Genomic DNA, 17,183 nt, shown 5'->3' on the forward strand with positions numbered 1-17,183 from the left:
TGGCAATTTAAAAGGCATTTCATTTACAAATTGTGAAAATATCACCTAGGAGAAAACTCAGATGAAAAAGTGAATTGCATATGGGCCACGGCCTGATCCAATTACATTTTTGTTGTAAGTTTTCTCCTAGGAGATAATTTTCAACTTCTATTCAAAATATCTTTTCCACACTCTGAAATTGAAAAAGTACCAGATAGTAGAGGTGAATAGCTACTGTCAAAATTATCTGAGTATTTTCTTGCTTGCTGGTGGTTTAAAAAACATTTCATTGATGAGATGTACAAATATCACCTAGGAGAAAAAGTGAATTGTGTCTGCCCACTGAAATTTGTCCATTACATAAAAAATAATCAACAATCCACTCTTGTAGCTTTTTTGTTTCCAAAGTAAAATGTGTAATTACTTTTTAGCTCATAAAACAACTTGCTTTGTTATATGAGCAGGGCCGGATTTACAGCTCAGGAGCCTATAGGCACATAAGCTCTGGCGCCCTAAGCTCCGCCCCATAACAGGCCACGCCCCCTAATACCACACCCCTTTCCCTAGGTATGGTATAAAGAATGTAGAGAGTAGTCAGTTGGTGGTAGGTAGGTATAGAGAGCACTGAGAGGAGTCAGTGGGGGTAGGTAGGTCAGAGAGTGCAGCAGGTAAGTAAAGAGAGCACAGAGAGGGGTCAGTGAGGGTAGGTAGGTGTGAGAGCTCAGCAGGTAGGAATAGAGAGCACCGAGAGCAATCAGTTGGGGTGGGTAGGTGGGAGAGCATAGAAGGTAGGTATAGAGAGTACAGCGAGCAGTAAGTGGGGATTGGTTGGTAGGTGGGAGAGTGCAGCAGGTAGGTATATACAGCACAGAGAGAGGTCAGAGAGGTTGGTAGGTGTGAGAGCATAGTAGGTAGGTATAGAGAGCAGAGAATGATCAGTGTAAGTAGGTAGGTAGGTGAGCACAGCAGGTAGGTATAGAGAGAACAGAGAGCAGTCAGTGGGGGTGGGTAGGTAGGTAGGTAGGTGGGAGAGCGTAGCAGGTAGGTATAGAAAGCACAGAGAGCAGTCAGTGGGCGTGGGTAGGTAGGTAGGTGGTAGAGCGTAGCAGGTAGGTATAGAGACCACAGAGAGCTGTCAGTGGGGGTAGGTAGGTGGGAGAGAGCAGCAGGTAGGTATAGAGAGCCGTAAGTCGAGGTTGGTGGGTTAGAGGGTAGAGCAGGTAGAGGAGGGCATAAAGCAAAGGGTTAGAGCCGACCTGAGGGACATTTAAGTGACAAGACAATATATAGGATCTTCTCAAAAAATTAGCATATTGTGATAAAGTTCATTATTTTCTGTAATGTACTGATAAACATTAGAATTTCATATATTTTAGATTCATTACACACAACTGAAGTAGTTCAAGCCTTTTATTGTTTTAATATTGATGTTTTTGGCATACAGCTTATGAAAACCCAAAATTCCTATCTCAAAAAATTTGCATATTTCATCCAACCAATAAAAGTAAAGTGTTTTTAAAACAAAAAAAGTCAACCTTCAAATAATTATGTTCAGTTATGCACTCAATACTTTGTCGGGAATCCTTTTGCAGAAATGACTGCTTCAATGCGGCGTGGCATGGAGGCAATCAGCCTGTGGCACTGCTCAGGTGTTATGGAGGCCCAGGATGCTTCCATAGCGGCCTTAAGCTCAGAGTGCTGGGTCTTGCGTCTCTCAACTTTCTCTTCACAATATCCCATAGATTCTATATGGGGTTTAGGTCAGGAGAGTTGGCAGGCCAATTGAGCACAGTAATACCATGGTCAGTAAACCATTTACCAGTGGTTTTGGCACTGTGAGCAGGTGCCAGGTCATGCTGAAAAATGAAATCTTCATCTCCATAAAACTTTTCAGCAGTTGGAAGCATGAACCCACTTTTGAACCAGAAACAGTGGCAGAAGCGCCTGACCTGGGCTACAGAGAAGCAGCACTGGACTGTTGCTCAGTGGTCCAAAGTCTTTTTTTCAGATGAAAGCAACTTTTACATGTCATTCAGAAATCAAGTTGCCAGAGTCTGAAGGAAGACTGGGGAGAGGGAAATGCCAAAATGCCTGAAGTCCAGTGTCAAGTACCCACAGTCAGTGATGGTCTGGTGTGCCATGTCAGCTGCTGGTGTTGGTCCACTGTGTTTTATCAAGGGCAGGGTCAATGCAGCTAGCTATCAGGAGATTTTGGAAAGCTGAAAAGCTTTATGAAAATGAAGATTTCATTTTTCAGCACGACCTGGCAAGGGGTCACAGTGTCAAAACCACTGGTAAATGGTTTACTGGCCATGGTATTACTGTGCTCAATTGGCCTGACCTGAACCCCATAGAGAATCTGTGGGATATTGTGAAGAGAAAGTTGAGAGACGCAAGACCCAACACTCTGGGTGAGCTTAAGGCCGCTATCGAAGCATCCTGGGCCTCCATAACACCTGATCAGTGCCACAGGCTGATTACCTCCATGCCACGCCGCATTGAAGCAGTCATTTCTGCAAAAGGATTCCCGACCAAGTATTGAGTGCATAACTGAACATAATTATTTGAAGGTTGACTTTTTTTGTTTTAAAAACACTTTTCTTTTATTGGTCGGACGAAATATGCTAATTTTTTGAGATAGGAATTTTGGGTTTTCATGAGCTGTATGCCAAAATCATCAATATTAAAACAATAAAAGGCTTGAACTACTTCAGTTGTGTATAATGAATCTAAAATATATGAAAGTCTAATGTTTATCAGTACATTACAGAAAATAATGAACTTTATCACAATATGCTAATTTTTTGAGAAAATCCTGTACTCTGTACAGCGCTGCGGAAGATGTTGGCGCTACATAAATACTAAAAAATAATTTTAAAAAATGAAAGAGAAGCAACGGCATAATAACCTATAAAGAAAAACAATTCTTTGTAACAGCTGATACAAATCCTTTAATAAATCTGCAGTGTGTCTACTCCCTGCTTTCATGGAAGCAGACTTATTGTTAACTTCCTGTGCTTTCAAATGAGCTTATCTGCTGTGACAATCAGGTGACACAGGGGGAGATCACATACCAACTTGTGATTAGACACAGGTGAGGGGCAATTAGACAGACTAAAGGTAGCCATACACTGGTCGATTTGCCATCAGATTCGACCAACAGACAGATCCCTATCTGATCGAATCTGATCAGAGAGGGATCGTATGGCTACCTTTACTGCAAACAGATTGTGAACCGATTTCAGCCTGAAACCGATCACGATCTGTTGTGGTGGTTGTGCTGAACTCAACTGAAGTAGTTCAAGCCTTTTATTGTTTTAATATTGATGATTTTGGCATACAGCTCATGAAAACCCAAATTTCCTATCTCAAAAAATTAGCATATTTCATCCGACCAATAAAAGAAAAGTGTTTTTAAAACAAAAAAAGTCAACCTTCAAATAATTAGGAGAGTTGGCAGGCCAATTGAGCACAGTAATACCATGGTCAGTAAACCATTTACCAGTGGTTTTGGCACTGTGAGCAGGTGCCAGGTCGTGCTGAAAAATGAAATCTTCATCTCCATAAAACTTTTCAGCAGATGGGAAGCATGAAGTGCTCCAAAATCTCCTGATAGCTAGCTGCATTGACCCTGCCCTTGATAAAACACAATGGACCAACACCAGCAGCTGACATTGCACCTCAGACCATCACTGACTGTGGGTACTTGACACTGGACTTCAGGCATTTTGGCATTTCCCTCTCCCCAGTCTTCCTCCAGACTCTGGCACCTTGATTTCCGAATGACATGCAAAAGTTGCTTTCATCCGAAAAAAGTACTTTGGACCACTGAGCAACAGTCCAATGCTGCTTCTCTGTAGCCCAGGTCAGGCGCTTCTGCCACTGTTTCTGGTTCAAAAGTGGGTTCATGTTTCCACCTGCTGAAAAGCTTTATGGAGATGAAGATTTCATTTTTTAGCATGACCTGGCACCTGCTCACAGTGCCAAAACCACTGGTAAATGGTTTATTGACCATGGTATTACTGTGCTCAATTGGCCTGCCAACTCTCCTGACCTGAACCCCATAGAAAATCTGTGGGATATTGTGAAGAGAAAGTTGAGAGACGCAAGACCCAACACTCTGGACGAGCTTAAGGCCCCTATGGAAGCATCCTGGGCCTCCATAACACCTGAGCAGTGCCACAGGCTGATTGCCTCCATGCCACGCCGCATTGAAGCAGTCATTTCTGCAAAAGGATTCCCGACCAAGTATTGAGTGCATAACTGAGCATAATTATTTGAAGGTTGACTTTTTTTGATTTAAAAACACTTTTCTTTTATTGGTCGGATGAAATATGCTAATTTTTTGAGGTAGGAAATTTGGGTTTTCATGAGCTGTATGCCAAAATCATCAATATTAAAACAATAAAAGGCTTGAACTACTTCAGCTGTGTGTATTTGAATCTAAAATATATGAAAGTCTAATGTTTATCAGTACATTACAGAAAATAATGAACTTTATCACAATATGCTAATTTTTTGAGAAGATCCTGTATATGTGGGTGTCCTCCACTGCTGCCACTAGTGTGAAGGGAGGGAGAAATGGACAGACCACTTACTACTGAGCTACCCGCCTCTCACAAATGTTTAATGGTAAATCCAGCCCTGTTTATGAGGATGTGTAAGTTAAGCATGTAAAACTTGGTATGATTTGCCTTCTTAAAACAGAAGGAAAACGTTTCCTTCTGTTTTAAAAAGCAAATCACACCAAGCATTGCTTTTCAGTAGGAGAGCTTTTCGGTCTCTTTTAGCCCCTTATACATTCCTAGTGGTTTGGGACACCCGAGCTGCTTGGTTACTCTGTTAAGCATGTAAATAATGCATATATAAACACGAGTACTTATTTTCCTGCAACTTAATTGTCCCCTTTTAGTAATGCCTGTGTAGCTTTTATAAGTACATTCTGTGATGTGTATTTTTATTTTTATAATGACCTTTCTTATTTTTGTTTCCACTGCTGATTTCTACATCCTAGCAGATGTTGAGCTCACACAGTCTGATAATTAAGCAGGTCAGGTATTCAAAGCGCAGACTTGCATTTCTGCTGTAATAACATACATGCTGATCTATTTTTTTAATGTCTGCTTTTGCAGGTGAGCATGAACCATTGGAGCAGCAAAAACAACAGATAATGAATGAAGAGGGCACCGAGCTGTTCTCCTATAAAGGGAATGACGTAGAATACTTTGTGTCCACAAGTTCTCCATCTGGCTTGTATCAGTTGGAATTACTATCAACAGAAAAGGACACACATTTCAAAGTTTATGCCAGTACGACACCTGAATCTGACCAGCCTTACCCAGAGTTACCGTATGACCCAAGAGTTGACGTGACAACTCTCGGACGGACTACTGTTACATTGGCATGGAAACCAACTCCTACATCATCCCTTTTAAAACAACCCATCCAGTACTGTGTGGTTATCAACAAGGAGCACAATTTCAAAAGCATGTGTGCTGTTGATGCTAAGATCAATGCAGATGACGCCTTTATGGTGGCTCCTAAGCCAGGTTTAGACTTCAGTCCCTTTGACTTTACCCATTTTGGGTTCTCCTCTGAAAATGATGCTAGCAAAGATCGAAGCTTCATGTCAAAATCCTTACCCACCAAACTGGCACGTCAAATGGCTGCTAAAGTGAAACCTGATCTGCTGAAGCTTTGCATAGGAAACAAAAACATATTTACAGTGTCTGATCTGAAACCCGACACCCAGTACTACTTTGACGTATTTGCAGTAAACGCCGCCACAAACATGAGCACTGCGTATGTTGGAACATTTGCTCGAACTAAAGAGGAGGCTAAGCAGAAAACAGTGGAACTGAAGGATGGCAAAGTAACGGATGTTTTTATTAAGCGGAAGGGCACTAAATTTTTAAGATTTGCCCCAGTATCATCCCACCAAAAGGTAACTTTCTCAGTTCACTCTTGCTTGGACACCATCCAAATCCAAGTCCGAAGAGATGGGAAACTTCTTCTGTCGCAAAGTGTAGAAGGTGTGCGCCAGTTTCAGCTGAGAGGAAAACCAAAAGCTAAATATCTGATCAGGCTTAAGGGAAGCAAAAAAGGCGCCTCTATGCTGAAGATTTTGGCAACGTCAAAATTCAACAAGCAACCTTTTCCTTCACTGCCCGAGGACACTAGAATCAAAGCTTTTGACAAACTGCGCTCATGCTCATCTGTTACAATAGCATGGCTGGGAACTCAAGATAGAAATAAGTATTGCGTGTACAAAAAAGAGGTAGATGATGATTACAGTGAAGACCAGAAAAAACGGGAACAAAACCAGTGTCTGGGGCCTGACACCAGAAAGAAATCAGAGAAAGTTCTCTGCAAATATTTCTATAGTCAAAACCTGCATAAAGCGGTCACTACAGAGACTATCAAAGGACTGGAGCCTGGGAAGTCTTACATACTAGATGTCTATGTCATGGGTCATGGAGGCCATTCAGTGAAATATCAAAGCAAACTCGTAAAAACAAGAAAGTTCTGTTAGACTTCTTGGGAACTTCTATGTGAAATATATCATATAGCAAGGAGCATACTGACTGACTACTTGTGCAGCCAAGCGATTGTGACTTTTAAAGTACGCAGTACCTTTAGCGGTGTAGAAAGGTATCAACTTGTATACTTCTGTTTACATATCAAAGTGGTTGCTTATAAGTGGTATTCCTGCTGCTTCTCTGGACCTGAAAGATGCATGATCTTATTATATGTCTGATCGGTGATATCAGACACGCGGTAGATGAAGAAACGGTTATAGTGGATGTACGAAGGACAGTTTTGGTAGTATCACACAGTGCATGAACTGCCTATAAATTATTTTACTATATACTTAGCCAAGGCAAGTTCTCTGGCTCCATGCATACTTCGCACAATACAATCTAGAGATGATAGACTATCTGTAAATTATTTTATAAAGTCTTGTCAGAAATGTTTAAGCTCTATATAAACTTAAGGAAGAAAACATTCCATACTAAATGCAGATCAGATCCTAAGTATTAACTGGACCTATCTTTATTCTTGTTAATTCTTTGCCTATTGTACATTCCTACTAGACTGGTTTATTTTTTAAATATGTATTGTATGTATAAAGTTCTCAGACATATATTCCTGTACATACCAAAATTAAAAGTTATAAGATTATATATTTCTTTTTGCTTACTCGGTGTCTAAATACTACATCAGAAAGAGTTACTGTTGTCCGTAAACAAGCTGTTTTAGTGTTTTATGCCAGTTTGTGTGCAAAATATATAAAAGATATATAAGATATATATTATAGTTATATAAAGATATCTATAAATACAGTATAACTCTAAAAGAGAGTCATGTAGCAAGAAAGCGTAGTAAAGAACAAATAAAGCATTTAAGCCAGACACTTTTATTGTGACTAGCTTTGAAAAGGGCCACCCAGTATTGTGAATGGGCAGCATTAAAGGAAAGATGAAACAGACACTAACTGAAGGTACTTTGTACTTTAATCCACAAGCTAAACTAAAACTTGCAGTTTTTTAAGCCGGTGTTAGAATGACTGAATGTTATTAATGGGAGGCATTGAAATTCTTTGTGACGGCAACACAAAAATTGACTTTATTGTCTGTGTTAACTTTTTATCACTCAACAATTTTCTTTTGGAACATGTTTTATAAACACAGGGCTAAATGCAGATTCTTAGGAGTATGACATAACTCAAAGCTGAACTCCAACATACTTTTTAACTTTCAAATGTACTGTTGCTGTCATCTATATAAAACCTTAGTCTTCTGTGTTAAACATTTACTTACACGATTCTTAAAATGTCTATAAATGAGTGCAGAGCGTTGTGCTGGAACTGTTCTTCAGCAGTGATCCTTTCAGGTGGGATGATCAGTCTATTATGCAGGTTGCTAAGTACGTCAACCCTGGTCTTGCATATGCCCCTTGTTGGCTTGAAGACCTAAGCAGAGTGTGATGATGTCACCAACTTCATGGAAAGGCCTTCACTTCTGACAGACGCACATCATAGAAAGCTGCCTCTTTTACGTTTTTTTTTTTTTAGTTTATTAGAGGAAGTAAGTTAAATTCTATAAATAGTGGTTAGTATAACGCACCATTTTTTATCTGCAATACTAGAGTTCAGCATTAAATTGAAAATCCAACGCAGGTGAATGATACCTAAGGACAATATATTACAGGGTTTGCATATATTGATAAAAGCACAAATTATTTTTGTGGAAACAATACTAAAGCACATTGACTATTAAAGACATATTTACACTTATTTAATAGTTATTGCAAACGTAACATTTAGATGCCTTGTTTAATAAGACAATATAAGAATAGTAAAGTACAATAGTCCAAATCCCCAGTAAATCAGCATACACTAATACGTAACTCGTTCAGTTTCCCTTAGTGTGATCTAATTCCTTAATACCTGATAACTGGTTGCTGTCAGAGCACATGTTTTTATTTTTATTATTATTATACTTGTGATATGTTAAGTAGGAGCCCTAGACTTTTATCCAGGCCTGTAAAGATCCAGAATGCTGCAAAGATGCCCAGCATGATGACAGATCAGAGACAGATGTCCGTTGCCTTAGGTATGCATAGAAAATGCTTGAGGAAAGAAAGTCTTAAATCACATGCTTGTCATTTTTGCCATCAGATGTGTATTTTTGAATCATGAAGTGATCTATATGAGTATTGTTTGTACAGTTGTCTATTTTTTAATAATTTCATATTTTAATTGTTGTCTTTTTTTCTTTTTGTATTTTCTATTTGTGTACAAATGTGTGTTTACCAGGCTGTTTGTCCATTTATATTTTGAAGATGTAAAATAAAAATACCATTATTTAAATTGTTTTCATATATTCTTTCTTGTTACATCTGAAGAGTAACATATTATATACTGAAGTAATGCCAGCACTCACTAAATGAATTGTCCTTTTATTAAATACACCTTGTAGCATTCATTTTTTTTGCCTTATTTTTACTTTTCAGCACAAAACAAATAAAAAAATCTATTAAAAGTAAGTTGAAAAATAGTATCAAAACTTTAAGTGGACACAAACTCTTGCACAGCACACAATGAAAAGTTTTAATGCCACATATAAATACTTTAGAACCCCACTGTTCTGAGCTGTATGTGTTTGTTTAGCTTCAACACAGTGTAATGAGCCTGATCAGTAGTTGTGACTTACCTTTCCACAGCTCTGCCTGTTCAGGAAAAGACTGAGGCACTGGGGCAGTGCAGTAAATTTACCCCACCGCAGGGCAATGAAAGTCTATGAAGACTTCCATACTGACGCAGTACGGTGCAATGCAATGGAAGTGCCATTTTTGCTGCATCTCCAATGCTACTGCGCGGTTCTGCATCGACTTGTTGCGAAGTACAGTGGAGCTGAAAAAAAAAACGGCCTTAGGCTTTAACCCTTTCTGTGCTCCCTGAAAGTTAATCTGGTAAAAGCTTAGGGTTTTTTTTAGGATTTCCATAAATTGTAAAGAAGATTTTTTTTCCCTAAAGGCTATCATGCTGTGCCTAATGTTTCACAGCAGAGAGTTCTGAGTTTAGTTCCACTTTAAGTATATCTGCTACTTTCTTTGCCAAAATTGAGAAAGGTCTGCACTATTCAATGCTCATGTACTGAACTTGCATACTTAATTGTTCTGAGAACACATGGCAATTTTACCAGTGCGCTACCTAACTGCCAGAAGTACCAATAAAATTGCCATGCACTCTCTCTGCATGCAATTTTGCCAATCTTTTGTACAAATGCCTATTTGAGCCTAATGCTGCAAAACGAGAGACTATATCAGTTTGCCTGTTTTCACTTTACATATTCGACCACTTTCATGTAACTGCTGTTGTATTATGTTCTGTTTAAACTCACTGGTTATTTGTTGTGAGAACAGACAAAGTATTTTTTTTTTCTCTTTGTAGCATCAGGGCCCTTATCCATTTCTCACCTTATTCATATAATGCATTTTGAGCACATTACAAGACAAAACAACACTCAGATTGAGTTGTTTCCAGTTAGCTGAAAATTGATAGTACTTTTCTCACCTTACATTATAGCACTATTTTATGAATAATAATTCATACAGCTATTGTATGAATAAGATTAAAGGTTAAAAAATGTCTTCCCTTTTTTATTTTTGTCTGTATAATATATTTTAATACCTTGTAAGCTACGAATTACTGAAAATGGGATGACAAAAATAGTATCAGCTTTAGTTATTTAGGGACTTATTTAGGAACATACTTTGAGTGATTTCTTTGCTTGCTATGTACTAAAAAAAACAAAAAACAGAAGGATTGTTACATGTCTGACGTCATTTCCCTTTGATAGTGCATAGCCATCATGCAATATTTAAATGAAGTAATAGGGAGGGACCCAGAGGGTGAAGGGGCATTGTTGCTTAACCCCTGTAGGAATACAACTCTTTTAAACTATCCTTCAACAATGGGGAAGGAGATATACCAAGAAAAGGAATACAGGGAAGTATCAATTTTCCTGGTAACTCCATGGCAGCCTACTCATGGGAATAAATTACTGAAAACATGGAGGCACATGTTTATTTTGAATTTGTGGAACTAAACTATATACTTTGTAAAGCGCTGCAGAAGATGTCGGCTTTTAACACTGTTCCGCACAATAACCAGAAGCTAAGGATACAGAGACTAGGAGAAAATGTGTGTTTGTGGATAGAGAACTGGTTAAGGAAAAGACGCAAAGAGTGGTGGTAAATGGACCATATCCAGAATGGAAACTGTTAGCAGTGGGATCCCGCAAGGTTCAGTACTAGGTACATGTATTAATTATCTAGCAGATGGAGTACAGAGTAATGTTACCATCTTTGCAGATGATACAAAATTATGCAGAATCATAAACACTAAGCAGCATCTGATTATGGAAAAAATACTCGAATACTTTTGAGATTGAATAAGTCCCTTAATACAAAGTAAAGTAGACAGTGTAAAGCTTGTAGACAAGTGTGTATTGCCTACAGTGTAGGATGGTGGTGGCAGGAGTGTAATGGCTTGTGACTGTATGAGTGCTGCTGGCACTGTGGGGAATCCTCAAATGTTGTCATGCAGGAGTGGAAGACAATTCCAATGGCAACCTGTAAAGCTCTAGTGAACTCCAAGCACAAGAGAGTTAAAGAGTAACTGTCAGGCTGCAGAAGCTAATTTAAACCTCTATTCTCCTGTGTTAAACAGTTTAGAAGGAAGCTCAAAAGCCATTAGTGAAGATAAACATTTCAGTTACCTTTGATGTGTGCTTATCAGCAAGTCTGTTATAGACCCATAAAGACGCAAGCCGCAGCTAAACTGCAAAGCATTCTGGGGCCCTCCCCTCGGCTGCTAATGAGACGTTACAGAAGCTTGTAATCCGTCTAGCTGTGTAGCACTGATAAATCTCGGGGCAGAGTACTCTGCAGGAGTCAGCTATTGTTCCTAGCCACATGGCTCATTAATATTCACTGCACACCGTGTTGTTCAAGAACGAGCTTATCTGTGATCAGGAATCAGGCAGGACATGACGACACATTTGACAGAAAAACATGGAGCCTGCCATGAGCTGTCAGGAGCATCTATCTCTGCATATACTATATACAAATTCTGTGAAGTACAAACGTGGACAGTGAAATGCATATGTAATGTAAGTACAGCCAATCTTTAGCTACTGATATATGTGTTTATTTTCTCTGAGACCTTATACCTAACAGCTCCTCTTTAAGGCAGTGCTATAAAATAATGGTGGGCACACAACATATTGACACTTTCGGCAGAATTTTGACATTCTTTACTTGGGGTGTACTCCTTCCTTTGCACATATCTGAGATCTTACCTTTCCACCTTTTTTGCTTGTCTGGTAATGTTATCCTTCTGGGAACTTCCTACCTAGGGTTATATGTCTGAATGAAAGTTGATATAATGATATAAAGCTTGAATCTCTAAAAGTGGGCATCTAAGTACTGTAACCTCCTTGGCAGTAACCCCAAGTCAGGCTCGGGACGGAAATCTGTAGCTCAGAGCGGTAGTCCCGAGTTGGATCCATGGAATGTGTGTAATGTGCAGGGCTGCCGCAGATCTATCTAGCAGTATGATTTTTAGGGTCAAAAAGCTTGTGAAAAAATTGTACCACTTTTAAACAATAAAATCTGGAAGAAATCATACCATCAGGGAGGTTAAGGCTATTGGGAACACAGCTTTTAAAGCAAGTGAACTGCAACTTGGAAATCTACAACGGTAAGAATATCTCACTACTCACTTGAGTTGAATATTAAACTGGAAACCAATATATTCCTGATAGACCTGAAATAGGTGTATACCCCCTAATCCGCTCCTTCGTAGAGGAAGGAAAGTACTTTGTGAACTGGAGGGCAATAGTGATGGGTAGTTCGCGAACAAGCCGGCTCTAAGAGCCGGCTCTTTGCTGCGAACGACAAGAGCCAGTTCTCAGTTTCAAAAGAGCCGATGCCTCAGCCGCCCCACACAGCTCTGATTTGCTGTGTAATAAAGGGCGCTGAGGCATGCTGGGAGATGTAGTCCTCCTCTTGCAGCCTGTAGGAGTGTATGGGGCGGAGCAGAACAGTAGCAGGAGGGATTGCACCAGTCAGAGAAGCAGTCTGGAGTTGTCATGGAGACGGGGGCGGGGCTTTTACTCCGATTCTGAGTGGTGTCTAGTGATATTTAATGAAGAGCCGATTGAGAGCCGTAAGAGCTGGCTCTTTAATGGGAGCCGATTCAGAAGAGCCGATTCTCTGAGAAGAGCCGGAATTCCCATCACTAGAGGGCAAACAGGGTCATAAGTCTCAGAAGAGCCCACAAAACTTGTATTTTGTGTATGAGTTGTCAACATCTTTCTTCGTATCTACAATGTTTAGATGACTAACTCAGAACCCCAGCCTTCAGCAGCCTCTGCCTTTGAATCTATATGACATCAAGTAGGTCTCTGTAGCCTGTGATAGTGGCAGTGGACATTACTTTACACGCGTTAAACATTGGCGCGACCGTGATATCAGTTATCAGGGTTTAGTGAATCAAGCCCATAGTGCGACCAGCGTACATGATGCACACAATAACCCTCTAAGGCACCTAATGCAGGTTATATGACCAACGCACATTGTGTACATTATGTGAGTTGTGCTGTATGTGCAACATACATTACGTTGGTTGTGTAAATACTTGTAAAATTGCATGCGCAAACAGCATCTACCTTTATATTTTTTCCATTATAGCTACAAGAATTTAAATATCATTGTTAGGATAAACAGCATCAATTTCATTTTATAATTAGGATTGATAGTATAAGAAATACAACTAAATGTCATTAATTCACACTGAGATGAAATGTAGGTTTTCTTAACCATACTGACATATTTTCACTGTGTGCCATTTATCCTGCACTACTCCTAAAACCAACATAAATCACTCCCTCCCTGGTAGCCACAATGCTGAAACAATATCCTTACATTGCTTCATTTACACTCAATAGAATATGTTAGAATGTACATCTGTTTGATGCTCGCTTTGAACTTTGTGTGGGTGGGAAAAAAAAGCCAGCAGGAACTGAAAAAAGGGAAAAAGAAAGGTCAAACGTTATCATTTTTCCCAATAATCAAAGGGTGATAAAAAGAGAGGTCATGTTACTTATTACTGCTCAAAGAAAAAAAAATCAATGAAGAATAATTAGTTTAACATATTTAATATGAACGACACGCATTTTGTAGAGAAAGTTATAAGCAGAGGTCTAGGAATTCTGTCTGTGTTGTGACAGTATATGACAGTAAGGGCCCGTTTCCACTATAGCGTTGCGGAATCGCCGGCGAATCACCGCAGGCAAATCGCATGCGGGTGCGATTCTGCATGCGTTTTTGCCGCGATTTCGCATGCGATTTCGCATAGGTAAGGCTGTATGCAAATTTAACCATGTCACTGCCTGTGTAAATTAACATTAATACCTATGCGAAATCGCATGCGAAATCGCGGCAAAAAACGCATGGGGAAAACGCATGCGATTTCCCTATTAAATACATTGCGTGCGATTCGCCTGCATTCCACACGCAGGCGAATTCTGAGGGCCCTACCCTGCAGATTTTTTCTGCACAGAAAAACGTGCGGGGAAACGCACAAGTGGAAACAGTCCCATCCACTTGTACTGACTGTGCGAATCCGCATGCGGGCAACGCATGCAGATTCGCGATAGTGGAAACGGGCCCTAAGTCCAACAGAGCTACATTGTGCAAGCCAAAGAATGTTGTTTTAATACGGATTGTTAAAGAATGATGAACAAATATTATCTGCATTAGTAGGTGCCACTTTTGGTCCTTTGCTGGATTAAAGTGATAACCGTGTGCCTGAACACTAAGCTATGGAAGTTACAACAAGGAACTTTGACAATGAGTGTTCTATCATTTTACAGCAAGGTTGGCATATTTTAAAGAAAGCCATTATATGAGCTAAAAGAGAGTCCAAGGTGAAAGGTATATGGAGGCTGACATATTGATTTTTCTTTTAAACAATACACATTGCCTGGCTGTTTTGCTGATCCATTGCCTCTAATACTTTTACCCATAGACCCTGAACAAGTATGCAGATGAGATGTTTCTGACAAGATGAGCTGCATGCAGAGGCATCAATAGGGGGTTGGTGTCACCCTGTGTTAAAACTCATGATGTCATCCCTCTCTTGCACTATGAACCTCCAACCTCACCAGCAAACCAATAATGCTTTTTTTTTTCTTGCAGTAGTGTTACCTGTTGCTAACGTTTGTTGCTATGGGAAAATATATGAGTTAGGGTTAGAGATTGTTATACTGGACACACTTTGCGATAGGGGGTGAGGGGGTGGGGTTCTGACTCTGGCTGAGGGAGCAGTACCACACTGGATACCCTTGCTATGGGGGTAGGGAGGACATAAGAATGGTTATACTGGTCATAATTTGCTCTTTGTGAGTGTGTACCTTCTGGCTATGCTTGCTATGGGAGGGGGGGAGCAGTGACAAACTGGACACACTTGCCATGGTGGGAGGGCGGAAGTTAGGGATTGTTATACTAGCCACACTTTGCAATGTGGAGTTATGGCCATGCTTGCTGTGAGGAAAGGGAGAGATAAGGCACTGGGCACACTTGTTATTGTTGGGTGGAAAGGTTTATATGAGATACACTTGCTATGGGGGTGTGGAAGATGGTTGGAGGAATGAATGGTTGTTATGATGGCCACACCTTGGGATGGGGAGAATCTGACCATGTGAGGGGTACCATGCTGGATATACTAGCTATTTGGGGTGGGGGGTTGGGTGGGACACCTTTGCTAAGCGGTGAATAGTAGGATGTTATGATGATCTACACATAGCTCTGGTGGCCTCTGATCTGTGCTGTCAGCTCGGCACAGAGCAGCCAGAAGGGAGAAGAGTAGGAGGGAGAAGAACATCAGGTACCACCCTAGTCTTCAATTTACATAGTCTTGCTTCACGTTCCCCTAGCCTGGAGCTTGGTGTCACCTCTCTGCTGGTGACATCTGGTGCGGCCCTCCACACCTACAGTGATTCCACTGGCTGGATGCTTGTTTCAGGTGTGTAATTCAGAAAGATCAGCAGAATTTTCAAGCAACTATAAGTATAGCAGCCTCCATATGTCACTTTCCTAGGTTCCCTTGTAATAAGCTGAAAGCACGTACAGATATAATAGGTCTTGAGTAATTTCTTATTGTGATCTGTAGATTTTTTAATTCATGTTTTCATTTTCTCATGGGAGTACAGGAAGTTCTTGGCTCTGTGTCCTACATTTGCCTTCCTCAGTGTATGTGAAAATGGGGAATATTCACTAAAGTACGTTAAAATTGAAGTGCACAAGTAGCGTATGGCAGTTTTATTGCTACCAGTTACGTAGTGCACAATCTAATGTTACCAAGGAAACATGCGTGTTGCTAGCATACTTTGTACAGTGCCATGGAATATGTTGATGCTACTTGCTATTAGCAATACATGCACTACCTAGGTAACATGGGTTATGCTGTTTGAGCAACATAAAAATGCTGATAATTGAGAAATAGGTTGACTTGACCAGGATCAAGATCCACTTGTGATACGTCATCAATGAACTTATATACAGTAGTTAAAAAACAACAACAAAATCACCCTAAATGCATTGTACACAGTGTATGATTTGTAAAAGCAGTCCAGTTTTCTCTGAAAGCATGCATACCACATGCATTAGAAATGTTATTCCTATTTTAATAGCCAATTTACTTAAAGCGGAACTGTAGATAGGTTTAAAACAAGCTGTTTCACTTACCTGGGGCTTCTGCAAGCTTCCAGCAGCTGTCCTGTCCCGCGCGTATCTTTTCTTCGCGTTCTAGTCCACAGGCTTTCTGCAGATGTCCTGTGCCGGCCCCGGGAAAAAACGATCCTCTGGTCCCCAAAGAGCAGTCTCTAGGAAATGTTGGGTCACACATTACAAAAAAAGCCAGAAAAACAGCACTTGGAATAAATCTTGAATATTTTAAGTAAAGTAAAAAAAGTTTAATTTACCTTGGGCTTCTACAGGCCCCCTGAAGATGTTCTGTGCCGGGGCCGGGACAATCCGTTCCTCTGGTCCACCGCAGCGAGCCAGTTTAGTTGCTCGGCTCGCTGCGGTGGACCAGAGGAACGGTTTGTCCTGGCCCCGGCACAGAACATTTTCAGGGGGCCTGTAGAAGCCCCAGGTAAATTAAACTTTTTTTTTCATCAGTTAACCACTTGCCGACCACCCACAGCCGGCGGGCGGTGGCAAAGTGGACGCCGAAAGGACCGCAATACGCCCATCGGCGTTGTGTCCTTTCGGCATGCCTGGGGAGTGATCGCGTCACTGGTGACGCGCGCTTCCCCCGGCAACTGGCTCAGCCCACCCGCGACGACAACCCGCCGGCCGTTCGGAAGCGCCGGCGGGTTGTTAACCCCACGATCGCTGCATGCAATGCATATAATACGCTTTGTAATGTATACAAAGCGTATTATACAGGATGCCTCCTGCCCTGGTGGTCCCAGTGTCCGAGGGACCACCAGGGCAGGCTGCAGCCACCCTAGTCTGCACCCAAACACACTGATCTGCCCCCCCTGCCCCCTGATCGCCCACAGCATCCCTCAGACCCCCCCCCCCTGCCCACCCCCCAGACCACTGTTTGCACCCAATCACCCCCTAAT

At 40.9% G+C, this 17,183-nt stretch overlaps 1 protein-coding gene across 2 annotated transcripts in view; it reads left to right on the top strand.

The window, feature by feature from the left end:
* Positions 1-8,851, top strand: part of NDNF (neuron derived neurotrophic factor) — a 66,585-nt gene extending 57,734 nt beyond the window's left edge. For both annotated transcript variants that reach the window (XM_068280390.1, XM_068280400.1), the window contains exon 4: positions 5,112-8,851. In XM_068280390.1, coding sequence (XP_068136491.1) covers positions 5,112-6,511 — 1,400 coding nt within the window. In that variant the 3' untranslated portion in view covers positions 6,512-8,851. The remainder of the gene's footprint in view (positions 1-5,111) is intronic.
* Positions 8,852-17,183: the final 8,332 nt, after the last annotated feature.

This window comes from Hyperolius riggenbachi, chromosome 1 (assembly GCF_040937935.1).
Source record: "Hyperolius riggenbachi isolate aHypRig1 chromosome 1, aHypRig1.pri, whole genome shotgun sequence".
NCBI lineage: Eukaryota > Metazoa > Chordata > Amphibia > Anura > Hyperoliidae > Hyperolius > Hyperolius riggenbachi.